Source organism: Rhyacophila brunnea, unplaced genomic scaffold (assembly GCF_057557595.1).
Source record: "Rhyacophila brunnea isolate RB1 unplaced genomic scaffold, BYU_Rbru_1.0 scaffold_14, whole genome shotgun sequence".
Lineage (NCBI taxonomy): Eukaryota > Metazoa > Arthropoda > Insecta > Trichoptera > Rhyacophilidae > Rhyacophila > Rhyacophila brunnea.
This window is the reverse complement of record NW_028232796.1, coordinates 31,307,437-31,323,519: the sequence shown is the minus strand read 5'-3', so window position 1 is coordinate 31,323,519 and position 16,083 is coordinate 31,307,437. Positions and strand designations below refer to the sequence as shown.

Here is a 16,083-nt window from a genome sequence, read left to right as displayed (position 1 = left end):
TTTACTTATCGATATTAAAATCGATGTCTTTTAAAATAAATATAAAAAATATTAAAACTATGAATTAGTCAAAACTTTCTCCAATACAATATAGAAAACTTAATAAACCAAATTTTAATAATAAATATGACCATAAATATATTATGTAATAATACGATGGGGTCCTTTGACAAATTCACAGTTTATAACATTTTTTTACAATAATTGTAAGTTTATCTTTAACTTAAAATAAAAAATATATTTCTTTTTAATGTTTTCAGATACATATCTATCAATTATTAATACAGTTAAAATTGTAAATTATCAAAAAATGTCTGAAATTGCAAGCTTCGTATTTTCCGCTAGGTGCCTCTGGTAGGTAAAGACATCGCCTTGACAACCTAACTTCCAAAAAATCTACTATAAAATGTAGGTATATACAATTTACAATTAATTTGCTGTTCTTTAGCAATGAATGATATACCTACATGGCCCCCATATCCTGAAGCGGGCCCTAGGCTAGGATCTTTAGCTGAGGTTAAATGCAGTATGACGCACTACATTAACGTTTTTCAAGTTGTGTTTCTGATCGAATTAAGGGTACCTACCTATTCAGTGTATCATTAGCGATTTTTTCTATTTGTAAAACATATCATCATCATCAGCCGGGGTCAATCCACTGCTGGATGAAGGCCTCCACAAGCTTTCTCCAACTCTCTCGGTCCTGTGTCGTTCGCTGCCACGTATTTCCGCCGAACTTTACCAGTTCGTCAATCCAGCGGCTTTTAGGGCGACCCTGTGGCCGTTTCGTGCCCCTTGGGTACCACTGGATGACGGCATTTGTCCAGCGGCCGTCCTTTCGGCGAGCAATGTGCCCCGCCCATCTCCATTTCAGCTGTTTGGCAACGTCATTACATCGCGTACTCCTGTCTGCTTCCTAACTCATTCGTTTCTCTTACGGTCCTTTCGCGTGATGCCCAACATACACCTCTCCAGTTATAAGTTCTTTAATCATGGCGTTGTCAAGTATCGACATAACAATGAAAAATTATATCGTACGATAATTTAAAATTTCAATGATTATGAAGAATAATAGCTGGTGACTTTTTCTTACTATTAAAGCAAATTTATGATGTTTGTTTATCTCACTTATCTGGTCAACCCGCCATGCCGGGCTCCCAGGCTAGAGCCCTGTCACCCCCCCCCCCCTTGTGGGGCCATAGCCTTGTGTCACAGCCAGTGTCCATGCCACAGATATTGTTTAATGATGGTAGAGAGTTTTTTTCAGTGAAGTCTAATCGGTTATTATTATTTATATAATAATCGTATATTATGGGGCCACCAAAGGGTGGAGATTGTATGAACAGATTTTTGTTTTTATGAGAAATGGATGTTATGCACATTGAAAAACAACATGTGATTGATTGATGATTCAGTCATAGACTAACATAATTGTGTCGCTAGATTTCAAAATCAGCCAAGTCCACCTATAGGTATTTTTGACATTTTTGTGAATTGTTGAAGAACTACTGCTTTTTAACATTTTTGCATTATCGAATTGTGGAACTTATTGATTTTAAATATTCTATAATCGAAATAATGTAAAATTTCACCCTTGAGACTATGTACTTGAGAAAACAAAAAGCTGTTTTACTCCTATTCATACATTATGGACTTAGCTGATTTTGAAACCTAGCGACACAATTACTTATATTATTTTTTTGTTTAGTTGTTTATCATTTTGAGCTGTTATACCGCTATATTCATCGCTCAATAATTGTATGTCGTCAGTGAACTGTTGAAATTTCTTCGATTTAGTGTGACGTTGACACTAATGTGTAACTATTCGTCAGTAGTAATATCGTACTGTCGTCTTATTTCCCGTAAGTACCTCCACAGCCTACCTCTTTCCAAAAGTCACACTTCGCCACTGTGCTATATTATATTTTGTAGATGGGAAAGGTTATGTGATTTAAGTCCAATTTTATCTACACTTAATATTATTGCAACCCAATATTAAATAATACTTATCATAAATCACACTGGAGCTAAATCAGCTACATCCTCGTTTAGATTAAAGAACTACGTATTATATTATCAATGTCAAGTAGGTATAGTATGGTGCAGGGACTTCACTGATGTTTATTTAAAAGTAGAGATGTTTGCTGGCCAGACAAATTTCTTTGAAGACGTCGCGCCACAAATTGGCTTTAATTTGCGTTAATTTTCACTTAAAAAAAAAACAAAAAATATATCATAAAGACATGGTGATATAACATCGTTAAATTTTCTTCCGAAATAAAATGATATTTCGACATGTCGTTAAGTGTTTAATGAACTCTTTTTATTTCCAGTATAATAGTGTTATTATTAGTGAGAATATTTTATGGCTACCATATTATTTTGAAGACCGTAAAGTTGTGATTATATTGAGACGCATATCGCGTACTATCACGCTATCACGGCGGCGATAATTTTAGTCTATGGTTTCGTCATTTTGCAGAATATTTTGAACGAACACTATTTCTGTAAATTCAATGATGGAGTAAACTAGTAACGAGTCTCTAAAAGAACCCAACTCGTAGACCATATGTAATAGAAAATACGTAGTGCCAACCGCTAAAAACAAAAACACGCGATTTTTACATGACTTGAAAGTGTGTAGGCATTTAGAAAATGATAAAAAATGTTCAATTGAGTCATTCAGGTGTCGATGCAGTGCAGTACAACGTGAGGTGACCTCATTGTTCTGGTGATTTCGGCAGATTTTGTTGACTGACAATGTTCGTTTCAAAATGTGCTACAGGATGGGAGCATCAGTCTGATAATTAATCGTGTTTTATTTACAGAACATTTTAATCATAATCTATTTGTCTCTATGTATTCATAGAGTGGCGCAGGTGTCTTCTTTATTTAATTTATAGTTCCAATCCTAAATGATCGCATGTAGGCCGACAGGTAGCTTAGGCTTGAGAGGTAATTCAAGTCCCACGACCCTGCAATCCATCCCATTTCTCATGCTCTGCTTTTTGCTATCCATTCCAACTTCCTATCCCATATATCCATATCTCTACTCTCATCCCTTCTTTCCTAATATCCCCATACTCAGACACAACCACCATCTCATTTTTCTACGTTACAACGCACCTCACTGCAACACTCCACCGCTGCTTGCTGCATTTATCATTATAATGAATTGTGTATTTTATAAGGGTAAAGGTAGAGACTTCCTTAATAAATTCGTAAGGGTTCGCTGTGTTGTTGAAGGCGAAACTATGGCGAAAACCTGAGCTTGAGCCTCGTTCACCACAATAGCTCGCTGTACTCTGATAGAGTCACGGGAAGCCGTGTATACCCTTGTCAGAGTAAGCAAGACTACTGTGTTGAGCTCGGTTTGCAAGAGTAGCTCACTGTGGTCTGATAGAGTCACGGAAAGCCGTGGCCCGTGTATACCGTTGTCAGAGCAAGCAAGACTACTATGCTAAAGCTGAGTCAGGGCCAAGCTGGCCCAAAGTTAACTGATGGTTCAAGGCCGTGTATCGCCTTATATAGCAAACTAGGCGGCCCCTTCTTCGCCGTCCAGCTGATAACGCCGGTGCGCTTCGGTGGGGGAACGCCAGATAGCGAGGACGCGTGGTGGTGGGGACGCCCGCGCCAATTGTAGGCGACGTCCGATGTGCGAGCGAGAAAGTATTCGGAGACCTCGCGCTATAATTTTTTGGAACGTACGCATAAAAAGGTTTATCATTGCTGATCTAGCCAGATGATTCACAAGCAAGATTCTGCAAAAAAGTTCAACTTCCTCAAAATACAGTAAAAAGAACGTTCAATGTGATATATTTTAACAAAACGTTCTGGCTTCATAAGTGGAAAGAAGTACTTTGGAAAAGTCAAAATAATGTACCAATTTATATATTATAATATATTTTATTTTAAATAATAACTTTAAATTTATTATGCCAAAATTAATATAGGTAATATTGAAAATAATAATATTATGTGTATATTAATTATGGCAAACTGAAATTCGTTTCACCACTTCTTTTGGAAAAACCACTCTTGCAGCTCCATCTTCATCTATGAAATTATTGAAAAATTGAAGAATGTGTGCATATATTTGACATACAGAGGAAGTGACAGTTCTTCGTGAAACAGATGAGGCGCTCGTGTTCTCACAAAGTACCAAAGTGTGTAAACAAAAATCCTGCCATATTTTAACACTCAATGGTGGTTTAAAGCGCATGGTTTTTTTGTTGGGGGTCTCCAAACTTGTCAGCGCCCTAGGCCCCACCACTTATTTTAAGCCGCCACTACAGAAAGGCCACTTTGATTTCACAATATTACAATCGCTCATTGGAATGTTTGTTAGTCTTCTTCACTGTAATCATTGAATTTCTAATCTTTGCCTCTGCTTGTATAGAAATTCAGTTGCTTCCATGTCCCAGTTAACATCGTCCCTGTACCTCAGCACTTCAACAATATCTCCATCTGTTTAAATGAACAAAAAAATTATGCTTCACAATATGATGCTTTTTCCGAATCTGTTCGTCTCGTGTTCCAACACAAAAACGTATTTACAAAAAAAATGTGTGTTATTTGGGAATGTAAAATTCTACTTAAAGCAAAAAAATAAAAATTCGAGAATACCTTAGAGCAGCGCTGTCCAACTGGCGGACCGCTATGATTTTTTTGCGGCCCGCGAGCTGTACAGTAAATTTTTCATCAAACATTGGGGAGAGAATTACCCATCATATATTAAAATATGAAAACATTTCATTATAATACTAAATATTAAAAATACTTTTTCAAAACAAAGTAATACTAAGTGATCCATTCAATATCGATATTAGCTCTGTTGATCCTAAATATCAATTGGAATTATGCGACCTTCATGCTGTCCCATTTATTGCATCTAATGGCGCAACTGGAATAGAAGTGTTCAAACTTTTGGATGTAGAAAAATACCCAAAAATGAGAGATTTTGGATTTCAAATCATTTCTATGTTCGGAAGTACATATATCTGCGAGCGTGCCTTCTCTGACGTGATATACATGAAATCAAAATATACAAACAGCTTGAAGGACTCCACGCTTAAAAATATAATTAGACTTGCCACAACAAATAATGTTGATATTGACATAAAAGAAATTGTTGCTCAACAACTAAGGCCACAATGCTCCCATTAAATAACATATAAGTACATATAAGTATAATCTTTGTTTTGTAAACGTAATTAATTTATGATAAATAAAAAAAATTACAAATAAAATCATATAACTTAATAATATTATTGCTTTTATTATTTCTCGTTATGTGTTATTTTTGATTTTTTTGTATAAAAAAATAACTTTTGATTTGACATTAACTGACTTTTCATTTACCTCTTTGGCCCCGAAATGTTTACTAAAGAAAAAATGGCCCGCGGCCTAATAGAAGTTGGACAGTGCTGCTTTAGAGTAATAATATAAAGAGAGTGGGTATTGTTCGGCAAAACGACGCCGTGTTTCTTGCGTATAACGCAGAGAAGAAACTGAATTGTATTATTATTTACTATGAAACGTGACACAATCATGTTTATTCTCAGTAGGGCTACCAAATTTAAGCACAACATAGTTCCATATTGTTAATTTTCAAACAAAATAACTAAAAATAATAAATTACCGCTAACTTTGCGCATGCTCGCAGTTTTTGAATGACTCATCCAAATCAATATTTGTTTTTTTTCCCCGACCCCATGTTACGAGTATCTCGCTGCCTATATTAATTAATAGCAAATGGATACACCCAGTTCATAATATTAGCTAATCACTGCTTAACTTTACTCTTGAATCAATTTATTATGTTGCAAATATTGTTCCTGTTGTACAACTAATCTCTTCTGCTTTTTTATGCATATTTTCACAGAAAAAAACGGCATTATTTACAGTTTCTTGGAGATTGTATTAACTTAGTATCACATTACCAGCTAACTGACTGAAAGTTATGTTGTGATTATATTGAAATGCATGTCGCGTACTGTAACAGCGACAAATTTAGTCTATGGTTTCGTCATTTTGCAGAATATTTTGAGCAAACACGATCCCTGTAAATTCAATGATGGAATAACCAGAGTAATCTAGGAACGAGTCTCTGTAAATTCAATAATATTTTGAACAGAACCCAACCTACAGACCATAGATAATAGACTACATTCTTATAGAAAATACATAGTGCCAACCTCAAAAAACAAAAAAACACGCGATTTTGACATGATTCAAAAATGTGTAGGCATGTAGAAAATGATAAAAAAACGTTCATTGAGTAATGCAGGTGCCGATCTAGTGCAGTTCAACGTGAGGTGACCTCATTGTTGTTTTAGTGATTTCGGCGACATTACACACTTTTTTCCCGTAGAGGCAGCTTACTGTAACATCACGTGATAGTACGCGACGTGCATCTCAATATAATCACAATTTTATTGAATTCTACAATAAATGCTCAAAGTGGAATACTAAACAATCTCTTGATAGATATATATCTCTGATACACGATATTGTACTGGTTAACTAGTACAATATCATGTATCATTAGCGACAAAGCCCATCAAAACAAGCGGATCTGGGCGCTCGTGGCCAAAGCGCGTTAAGCGACATAGTCTCGCCAGATATCACACACCGCGTCCCGCGCAACACCTTTTCGCCTATAGTATTTTTTATTGGCATAGGCGCAAGGGGCCAAAGAAGCGTTATTGTTATTATAATAATTATTGTTGTCCTTTGTCGGCTCTTATTCACTCGCTTGCGATTCATAATGGAATAATACAATATTTTATTATCTATCATTCTATCAGAATTATTTCTTTGACGACACATACTTACATACTCACATAATAATTATTTTAATATTATTAATAATAAGATTAAGACTTTGAAAATATTATAAGCGCTGACTTGTTGACGACGCTCCGGCAGGCGGCTAAATTAAAGACCCCAGCGCCCTTTTCGCCTGTGAATAAGTAATATTTTAGCCACTGAGAAGCAAAATTATGCGTATGCCCCGCCCCACCTGTGTGCTTTGAATTACGAGGCGGGCGGGCACAGAGCTTTGATAAATCCAGTGCACTCTGCCGTATTTGATTATGCTGTATTGTCACCCACGTTGTCGCCCACTTCCCGATTGTATGTAACCTGCTTAAGGGTCGATGACATTAAGCTACTTTACACGCTACATGTTTGCGAATTTACAATCTGTTCGTAAACTCGCCCAGTGTCATCATCGAACAAGCTACCAAGAAGATTATAAACAATCTTCTGAGAAAAGTTGACAGCCGGTCAACTTTACACGCTGGCGTGTGGGCCTACTGCGTCTGCGCAGTAGAGCGATGGTAGCGACCTCCCGGTAAAAAAACGAACTACTCATTTCGACATTTACCGTTTTGACGTTTTAAAATGGAAACATTATTCGGCAAGCATTTTACGTTCCACTTCATAGCGCTAGAGCCCGATAAAAGTAAACAACAACACAATATTATGATTTCAAATCGCTAGCCTGTGTATATTATCTATGCTTTTTTACGTATATTGTCTATGATCTACAACTACGTTCTGTCAAAATAGTCACTGGCTTGTGGCTTCTCAGCGAATGGAAAGTTTGTGTGTCATCATCACAATCGCAGTAGCTGAATCGCCCGCTTTTAAATTCGCCAACAAACTGTTTGTAAAGTAGCTCAATGTCATTGACGCTTTAGAGAGCAGTAAGTGAGTGACCACTTGATAATCTCGTTCAAGGGCAGAAAGTGAGAGCAGCCAATATAAATGAAGGGTCATCAATGCTTACCCAACTTGTTTTGCCTGGCTAATTTAAGGTGTACTTGGGGCAGACTCTGCAAGTCAGCGGTGGTCGAAGGTATATCTTTGAAATCCAAAAATGCTTCACCAACATAGTCGGGAAAAATGCTGCACCAGAATCTGCTTTTCACTTTGAAAATTATCATACCGTTACACATTCGTTGCTCTGGTGTTAAATTTCTGGAAAGAGACATACAATAAATTAGATACTGTCACACCCCCGATTTGTCTCCAATTGCGGGATATCTCCTCCGGGGTATAAAGAGGCCGGAACCATTTTTTGAGCTCACACATAGTAATATGTGCAGTGGTCGATTACGAGGAATAACATGCGTAGAATCATTTTCGGTATTAATGTATGTAAATTCCTGCCTTTTCCCATACAATGTTAGCATATTTGTATTTTAAAAAAAACTAGCATCAGTAGGTAATTAATTTAATATCATTAATCAATATAATGTGTACTTGCAAGACTCAAGATTCGGACCTGGGATCACGTCGCTATGGGTATATTAGTTACTGTTTTGCTTATCTATCATTCCATTTTCATCTATACCAGTGGTTCCATAGGATTTTGCTTTGTGTTTTAGAGAATACCAGTGCTTTAGAGAATATTATTTCAAAAATTTATTTATCAAATCATAAAATTGGTTTTGGAATACACATGACTTGTCTTAAATTTATTTGGTACAGTTCGGGTATGAAGAATACAGCGGAAAACACATTTTGAAAATATATACTGGATTATTTGTTAAATTAACCTAACCAAACCTAACTTAACCCAACCTAACCTAACCTAAACTAACCCAAACTAACAAATAATCCAGTATATCGGGTATTTTCAAAATGTGTTTTCCGCTATATTCCTCAACCGAACTGTACCATTTATTTCTACGCTCAAATGATCCATAATTGAATTGATAGAAGAATTTTGGTCGAAGTTTTACGTTGACAGAGAATCAAGTCAATTCAAAGAATTGGCAACAATTGCTTTATTAATATTGTCAATTTTTCCTACTACTGTATACTGTGAAAGATCATTAGGTGTAATGTACTTCATAAAAAACAAATATCGAAGCCAGTTGACAGGTGTAAACTTAGAAGCAGCCATACGGCTCGCTTTGTAAAAAAGAAGAACGTATTGGGGAATTTCCATTTGCATTATTTTTAAATAAATAGATATGTACTAAAATATTCGAATGTCTTCTAACACACAAAAGTGAAATTTGGTGCGGCCACCAGATGTTTCTATAGAACTGTCAATGTCAATTGTGCGGCCACAGTTAAATTCCACGTGAGAACCACTGATCTATATATACATACCGTTAAAGCATGCATAATAATGCTATGCATAGCATTATTAGATATTTAGTTTTACATAACATTCTATGCATTGGCGCTAGCTTAATGCGTCAATTACATTGAGCTACTTTACGAGCTGTTTGTTGGCGAATTTAAAAACGGGCGATTCAGCTACCGCGATTGTGATGATGACACACAAAACTTTCCATTCGCTGAGAAGCCACAAGCCAGCGACTATTATGACAGAATATAGTTCGTTTTTTTACCGGGAGGTTGCTACTGCGCTCTACTGCGCAGACGCAGTAGGCCCACACGCCGGCGTATAGCTTGTAAAGTTGACCGGCTTTCAACTTTTCTCGGTAGATTGTTTACAATTTATGCTTGTTAGCTTGTTCAATGATGTGACACTGGGCGACTTTACAGGCAGATTATAAATTCGCGAACAAGCAGCTCGTAAAGTAGCTCAATGTAATTGACGCATAAGAAAGGTTGGTTAATGTCAATAATGAGACAAAATTCAAAAATTACTTACATTGTAAACACTTCATCATATAATGGGCATAAGTTATTATACTGTATTTTTGTTTTCTGTTGAATGGTGTCAGCGAATAGGTCTTCAGGCACTAACATTATTTTTACATAAGAGTTCAAAGAAAAAGATTCTGCAAAAAAAAAAAATCAATTCAATGCTTATTATGTCATGGTAATTTATTAAAGTATTTTGTTAATTTTAAAGTCTCAGGTCTTCAGTGACGTCCCATGGGGGTAGGCAGGATGTGCATTGCTTAAGGGCGGCACAATATAAAGGTAGACGAATGAAGGAATGTTTTTTCTATAAAGCAGACAATGCGGTCGTTTCCTTAGAAAGTATTGACAGCTTAGTTTCAAAAATTATCGAAGCATAAAAATTCTAATTGTAATACATATCGTTGTCATATAAGAGAAAGTGACCAAGTGCATTTTTTACGAAATTGGTTTTATTGACTCTCTGACGTCTTACTAACATAATGGTTGTCTGGAAAAAATGACCAACTGAATTTCAGCCTAGAAACATACTATCTCGAATTTATTAAAATGACTATCTGCAGTAAGGCACATTTTTAAAAGCTAGAACAAAGGTGATTTTTTTTAAAAATTATAATTTCATTTTGAAAATAAATATCGGTACTGTTCGGTTATACGGAAATACAGCGGAAAACGCATTTTGAAAATAGCCGATAAACTGGATTATTTGTTAGGTTAACCTAACCAAACCTAACCTAACCTAACCCAACCTAACCTAAGCTAAACTAACCCAAACTAACAAATAATCCAGTTTATCGGCTATTTTCAAAATGCGTTTTCCGCTGTATTCCGTATAACCGAACAGTACCTAAATATCATATCTACACCCACAAAAATAATCAGAAATGTGAATGTAATATAAGGATTTTTTGGATTGATTACAAATGTTAAAATGGCTCTCCTGAACAATTTACTATTTTACACTTGGTCACTTTCTCTTGTATGACGACGATATTGTAATGACGGTTTATCGCACAGACAAAATCTTCATAAGGGTGCCTCCAAACCTGTCAGCCTTCAAATTCAAGTTTATTTATTTTACATATTATAACGAACATGGCAAATTATAAATTCAAAGCGTTCACGAGATGACATAAAGTAAGTGTTAACAATTTTCAAATAAAAAAAATACAGGATAATATTGTGAGTAAATAATACAATAATAAAATATAAAAAATAAAAGTACATGGAAGCACACAGAGTGAACTAAATTAATAGACCCTATCTTAAAAACCTTTAAAACAACATCAACCTAAATTCAGCTTACGTAAGTGGAATATATCAATATCCGAATAGATTTGATTGAACATAGTAAGTTATTGCCTTCGTAATTAGCATTCCAAATGGCAGGTTAGTTCTGTACCTTCGGAGAACAAATGACGGATGCCCCTGATGTCTAATATAATTATCAGACACACAAGCCAATACCACCAAGAATAGTGTTACAGACCTCCATGTAACTAAAACCATCACTGTTTAAGCATAATTGAGGCGTCTAATTCCAAAAAGCGAGAAGTTCACATTTGATCAAAATCGAGAAAAAAATACGCACGTATTCTTTGTATAATTTCACACAATATGTATTGATCTATAAATTCCAAAACGCGACATAACTCTTTGAAAAAAAATATTTTAAGTCTCGATTTATTACAAAAAACGCCAAGTCCGTGTTTCATATTATTTAAAGCTTGGTTGATTTCGCGCGTGTTTAAGTCAACCAATAAGGGGACGTTTAATATTGAAAAGGGCGTCTCCCATGCTGTAGCATCTGGTAAACTTATGACAGTGCCACAGAAATATGTGCCTTATTCGGAGTAAATTAAAAAGTGAAGTACAAATAGCGCTATATCCAATTTTATTTTGCCTATATTTATTACATTTAAGAGTTTATCGGCTGAAACAAATTGCCATTTGGGTCTAATTTCGACATAGAATACAATGGAAAAAATAATCTCACGTTAAAACAAATAATTGAAGCTTGAAACATAAAAACGTTGTTTCCCGAAAATATTGAATTGTGGACTTGTCGCTTTTTGTAATTAGACGCCTCAATAATAATAATGCTCTACTTCTACTTCTCAGTACTTAGATAGTGTGTTTGTAAATTTAAAGATTTTTTGTGTATTTGTTTAAGGCAGCCAAAAATAAATAATAAAATACCTATACCTAACGTATTTGCAAACAATTTGAAACTAAAAATGAAAGGAGACGGCATTCTATGTCTGCATAAGGGCGGCACTTTACCTAGGAACGTCACTGCAGAGTAGGGATTGCAATACGGAATGAATATATCAATACCGGTATTTCTTATTGAATACCGGTATTCGTCTAACCATATTATAGAAACAAAGTACCCATCAATAAATATAACTATTAAAATCTAATTAAAATACTATTCTATACCTAAAGCACCTAGATTACCTGATTACTACTACTAGAGTCCGTATTCTTTATGCTGGCGTGCATTCCTCCCCTACTTCAGCATCTTAACACTGCATTCCCTCTCGTTCCCTTCCATTGAAAACTTGCAACAGTCGAATGTGATAACACAATGCTTTCCGTCCGCAAGCGACGTGACGTGAACGTCACCATAAAGAATACGGACTCTAGATTACCTATACCTAATTTTGGCAAATTCAAGAATGAAGACCTAAACTAACAAATAATCCAGTATATTGGCTATTTTCAAAATTTGTTCGCTGCCAATTTCCTGTAAAGTGTAAATCGACAAGAACCGTGTTTTATTTAGACATGCATTTTATATCAGTAGTACCTACATTTATTATATTAACTTTTGTAAATATGTGTAGATCATAATATTTTGGAACTGCTAATAATTTTTACAAATAGGTACTATAATTCCGGGTACAGAAAAGTCTCTCTGAAATTCAACGTCCGTTGGATGTACTATCAACGTTGGATCAACAGTTTTAGAATAATTGGAAATATTTCCAAGGAATGTCTTCTTTTTCGAAATATGTTAATTCGTCGCGACAAGTTTATAAGTTTATATATTTGAGGAATTTTTTTAATGTTGTTTAACTTTTGTTGGTTTCAGTCAATATATTTGCATTTTGGCAGCATTTATCTTATATACTAAATTTAATATACATACTTAGAATATAATAGGAAGTAATGAAAAATAACATTAAATTCATTTTTGAAAAACATGTAGGTACCTACGTGTATGCTTTCTTAATACCGAAAATACCGGTATTTTTGAAACCAATACTACTGTATTGATAAATAATTGAATACGGGTATTGCCATCCCTATTCACAACATTCATACCCACCTGCATTTAATATTGTTTGACATATGTAGCGAAACAATAAATTCTTATTCTTTTATTCTTAACTTAATTTTGAAGTAGCATTTTTGTCTGCGAATTCGCCTGTTTTCTTATCATATTTTAGTTAGCAACACATTAGTAATGATATTTTTGATCTTGTGATTTTTATTTGTTTATAATATTGGTATGTTGCTTTGTGTTTCCAGGATCGCCAAATGCGTTGCCATGTTTGTCCTAAATGACACCTTGATAGACTACCCGATACAATGGGCGCTCAACTACCAATGTCCAACGACCAGGTGGACTGGGTCCACATGAAAAAAACCTGTCCTGTTCAAACTGTTCCACCGGCGCCACCGCCAGATATCTCTATATGAGAATTTAAAAAATCTTATTATCTATCTCAATTAATATTAATCGATTGATTGATGACATAGTGTTTAATTTATAGACATCAGCCACAATGTGCACTCTCCAAAAGGTAAATACACACTGACAACAAATATAGTTAATTCTAACTTATCATCATCACAAACGTCCGCAAGGTAGACCTAGAGGTCGCTGGATCGATGAAATGATTAAGTTCTGCGGAAGTACGTAGCAACGCAATACACACGACCGAGAGAAGTGGAATCAACTTGGAGAGACCTTCATCCAGCAGTGGATAGATTCAGGCTGATGATGATAAGTTAGAATTAATTTGGTGAATGCACATAGTGCCTGAAGATGGCGAAAGGCGAAACCCGGGTCGCAAAAACGACTCAAATGGAATAGTACAACACTTAAATCCATTAAAATTTTAATTCAAATTCCATCGGTCGTTAGTATTAATATTATAAAATTTTAGATTTTCTATTAGAAATTGAAATTGATTCTGACTAGGTTGAACAAGAATATTAAGCGAGATAGTATATCTGAAAAGTATGTATTATTTACCATAGTCATTTATCAAATCTCTCGCGTTCAGAACCTCAATCTTGATTGAAGAATCCGTAAACAGAGCGCGCACTGACAGCATTCCATAAGGTGTTACCGTCGAAATCTGCCATTCTTCGTATTTCTCCAAGTGGTACCGCTGAATGAGGTCAGCAGTCTCGATACTGTGCAGTGTTAACAGATGTATCACTTTCTGCAGCGTCTCGTTGGAGCTGAAATCCATGTTGTTTTGTTTGAAGGACACCATCATCACTTGAAGCGTTTTGTGTAGATTAGAGAAAAATGATACAGGTCGTTTTTTCTGCAAACAATTCAAATGTCATATTTTTATTATGATGATTCAGTCAAGACAGAACTCTTAAGGGGGGACATGCTCAGCGTAAGTCAAAATGTAGCTTTTATTGCATTTTCAAACCATGATCCTGAACATTCCTTAAACGTTGTAGATAATCTATTTATATAATTTTGAAGCCTTGTTAGCCTTTATAGTTATTTTAAACATTTGATGACTGCAAAAAGTATTTTTATTACATAAAATAGTGTTCTTTTAAACCTCTCGCTCTAATGTTTTAGAATATAGTTATATTTCAGTACATGAATGTGCAGCGGTGTTAAGATTTTTTACATTTATTAATTTTTAAACGCATTTATAAAACCATTAGTATAATTTATGACGAGATTATTATTCTAAAATATTTGCGATAAAAAATTATATTGATAATCTCTGTGATCCCAAATTTGACAAGAATTAGGCATTTTATTATTCAAAAAATGAGCAAGATTAACATATTTAAAGATAATTCTAAAGATACTAATTATAAACTATGTCTTTGACTATTCAAGTGTGATAAACATCCTACGAATAATGATTGCTTTATAATAATAATTATTGACCTAAGAATAAGGTAGTGTTTTTTTGAAATACGCCATTTCTTTTGTCTTTCCCCAGTGGTTAAGGGGGATGCTTATACTATCAGAGGCGAAAAGAGGCACCTAACGGAAAAATACGAAGCTTGCAATTTGAGATTTTTTTTGATAATTTACAATTTCAACTGTAGTAATTAATAAATATGTACTTATCTGAAAACACTAAAAAGATTTTTTATTTTTTTTTTAAATTTAAAGATAAACTGGCAATTGTAAAAAAAATAATAAAATGTGAATTCGTTGCAGGGTGAAATCTTATTATTACATTATATTTTATGGCCATATTTATTATTAAAATTTATTTTATTAAGTTTTAGATTTTATGTGGTGTAGATTTTTGACTAATTCATCGTTTTAATATTTTTTATATATATTTTAAAAAACATCGATTTAAAAAAAAATATAAATGTGTATAACTTGAAATCCTTTTTATTTATATGTATGTACTAAAACGTTCAAATGTCTTTTATTAAATAGACTTAATAACTTAATAACTCTATAAATAAATTGATCCATTTTGTATTAAATAAAATTTAAAATCAAAATCAAAATAAAAATCAGTTGAATTCAATTTACAAATTAAAAATTCGTGATGCACTGAGTGAACCGAAAATGTTCGCAAAGTAAATAATGTAAAATTCACATGAATTAAATGAGCATTCACGGTACAAAGGTGGCGAAGAATGCTTTGGAGATAAGTTATAATAGGTAATCAAAAAAAAAGTCCAGACTTGAACAGTCATACCTACGACGTGATCACCCACGTTTGGAGCACCAGAAGAATATGAGTTTGGTACTGACAATGTAGACTTATTACCTGTGTTTCATCAATATTGGTCCAGCAGTTTGTCAGCTATAACCGAACAAACCGCAGCAGACAAGTAGGTAGTAGTATTTATAACAGAATATGGATAATTAGTAGTAATTTGATTCTTATGTTACTACTGGTATTGAAAGCCCATCCAAGGATGTATGAAAAAATATCTAACTATGCCTCACGATACTACTCAGGAAGTATCTGACAGGCCGCAGATTTTTAACGATACACGTTGAATGTAGAGCGAAACTCTTATTAAAATCGCTGTAATACCGACAGTGACGTCCCTAGACAAAATGCCGCCCCTAGACAGTACCAAAACGCCACCCCATTTTTTATCATCCTTTCATGACTCCAATATCGAAGAATTACCAACAAAATATATAGGTATTATCACTTCCCTCCATTTTGAATGTGAATTTCAAACTGTCACTTTTAT

The 16,083-nt window shown here is 34.5% G+C and overlaps 1 protein-coding gene and 1 long non-coding RNA gene across 2 annotated transcripts in view; one reads left to right on the top strand and one right to left on the bottom strand.

Moving 5' to 3' along the window:
- Positions 1–16,083, top strand: part of LOC147075856 (uncharacterized) — a 102,539-nt gene that overhangs the window by 61,071 nt on the left and 25,385 nt on the right. The gene's annotated exons all lie outside the window — the stretch shown is intronic.
- LOC147075855 (protein unc-13 homolog 4B-like) overlaps positions 4,221–16,083 on the bottom strand; it is a 48,833-nt gene continuing 36,970 nt past the window's right edge. The window contains exons 13-16 of the mRNA XM_085942168.1: positions 13,901–14,201; positions 9,641–9,770; positions 7,796–7,986; positions 4,221–4,467 (exon numbers count right to left, since the gene is read on the bottom strand). Of these exons, the coding sequence (XP_085798294.1) occupies positions 4,364–4,467; positions 7,796–7,986; positions 9,641–9,770; positions 13,901–14,201 (726 nt within the window). The 3' untranslated portion in view covers positions 4,221–4,363. The remainder of the gene's footprint in view (positions 4,468–7,795; positions 7,987–9,640; positions 9,771–13,900; positions 14,202–16,083) is intronic.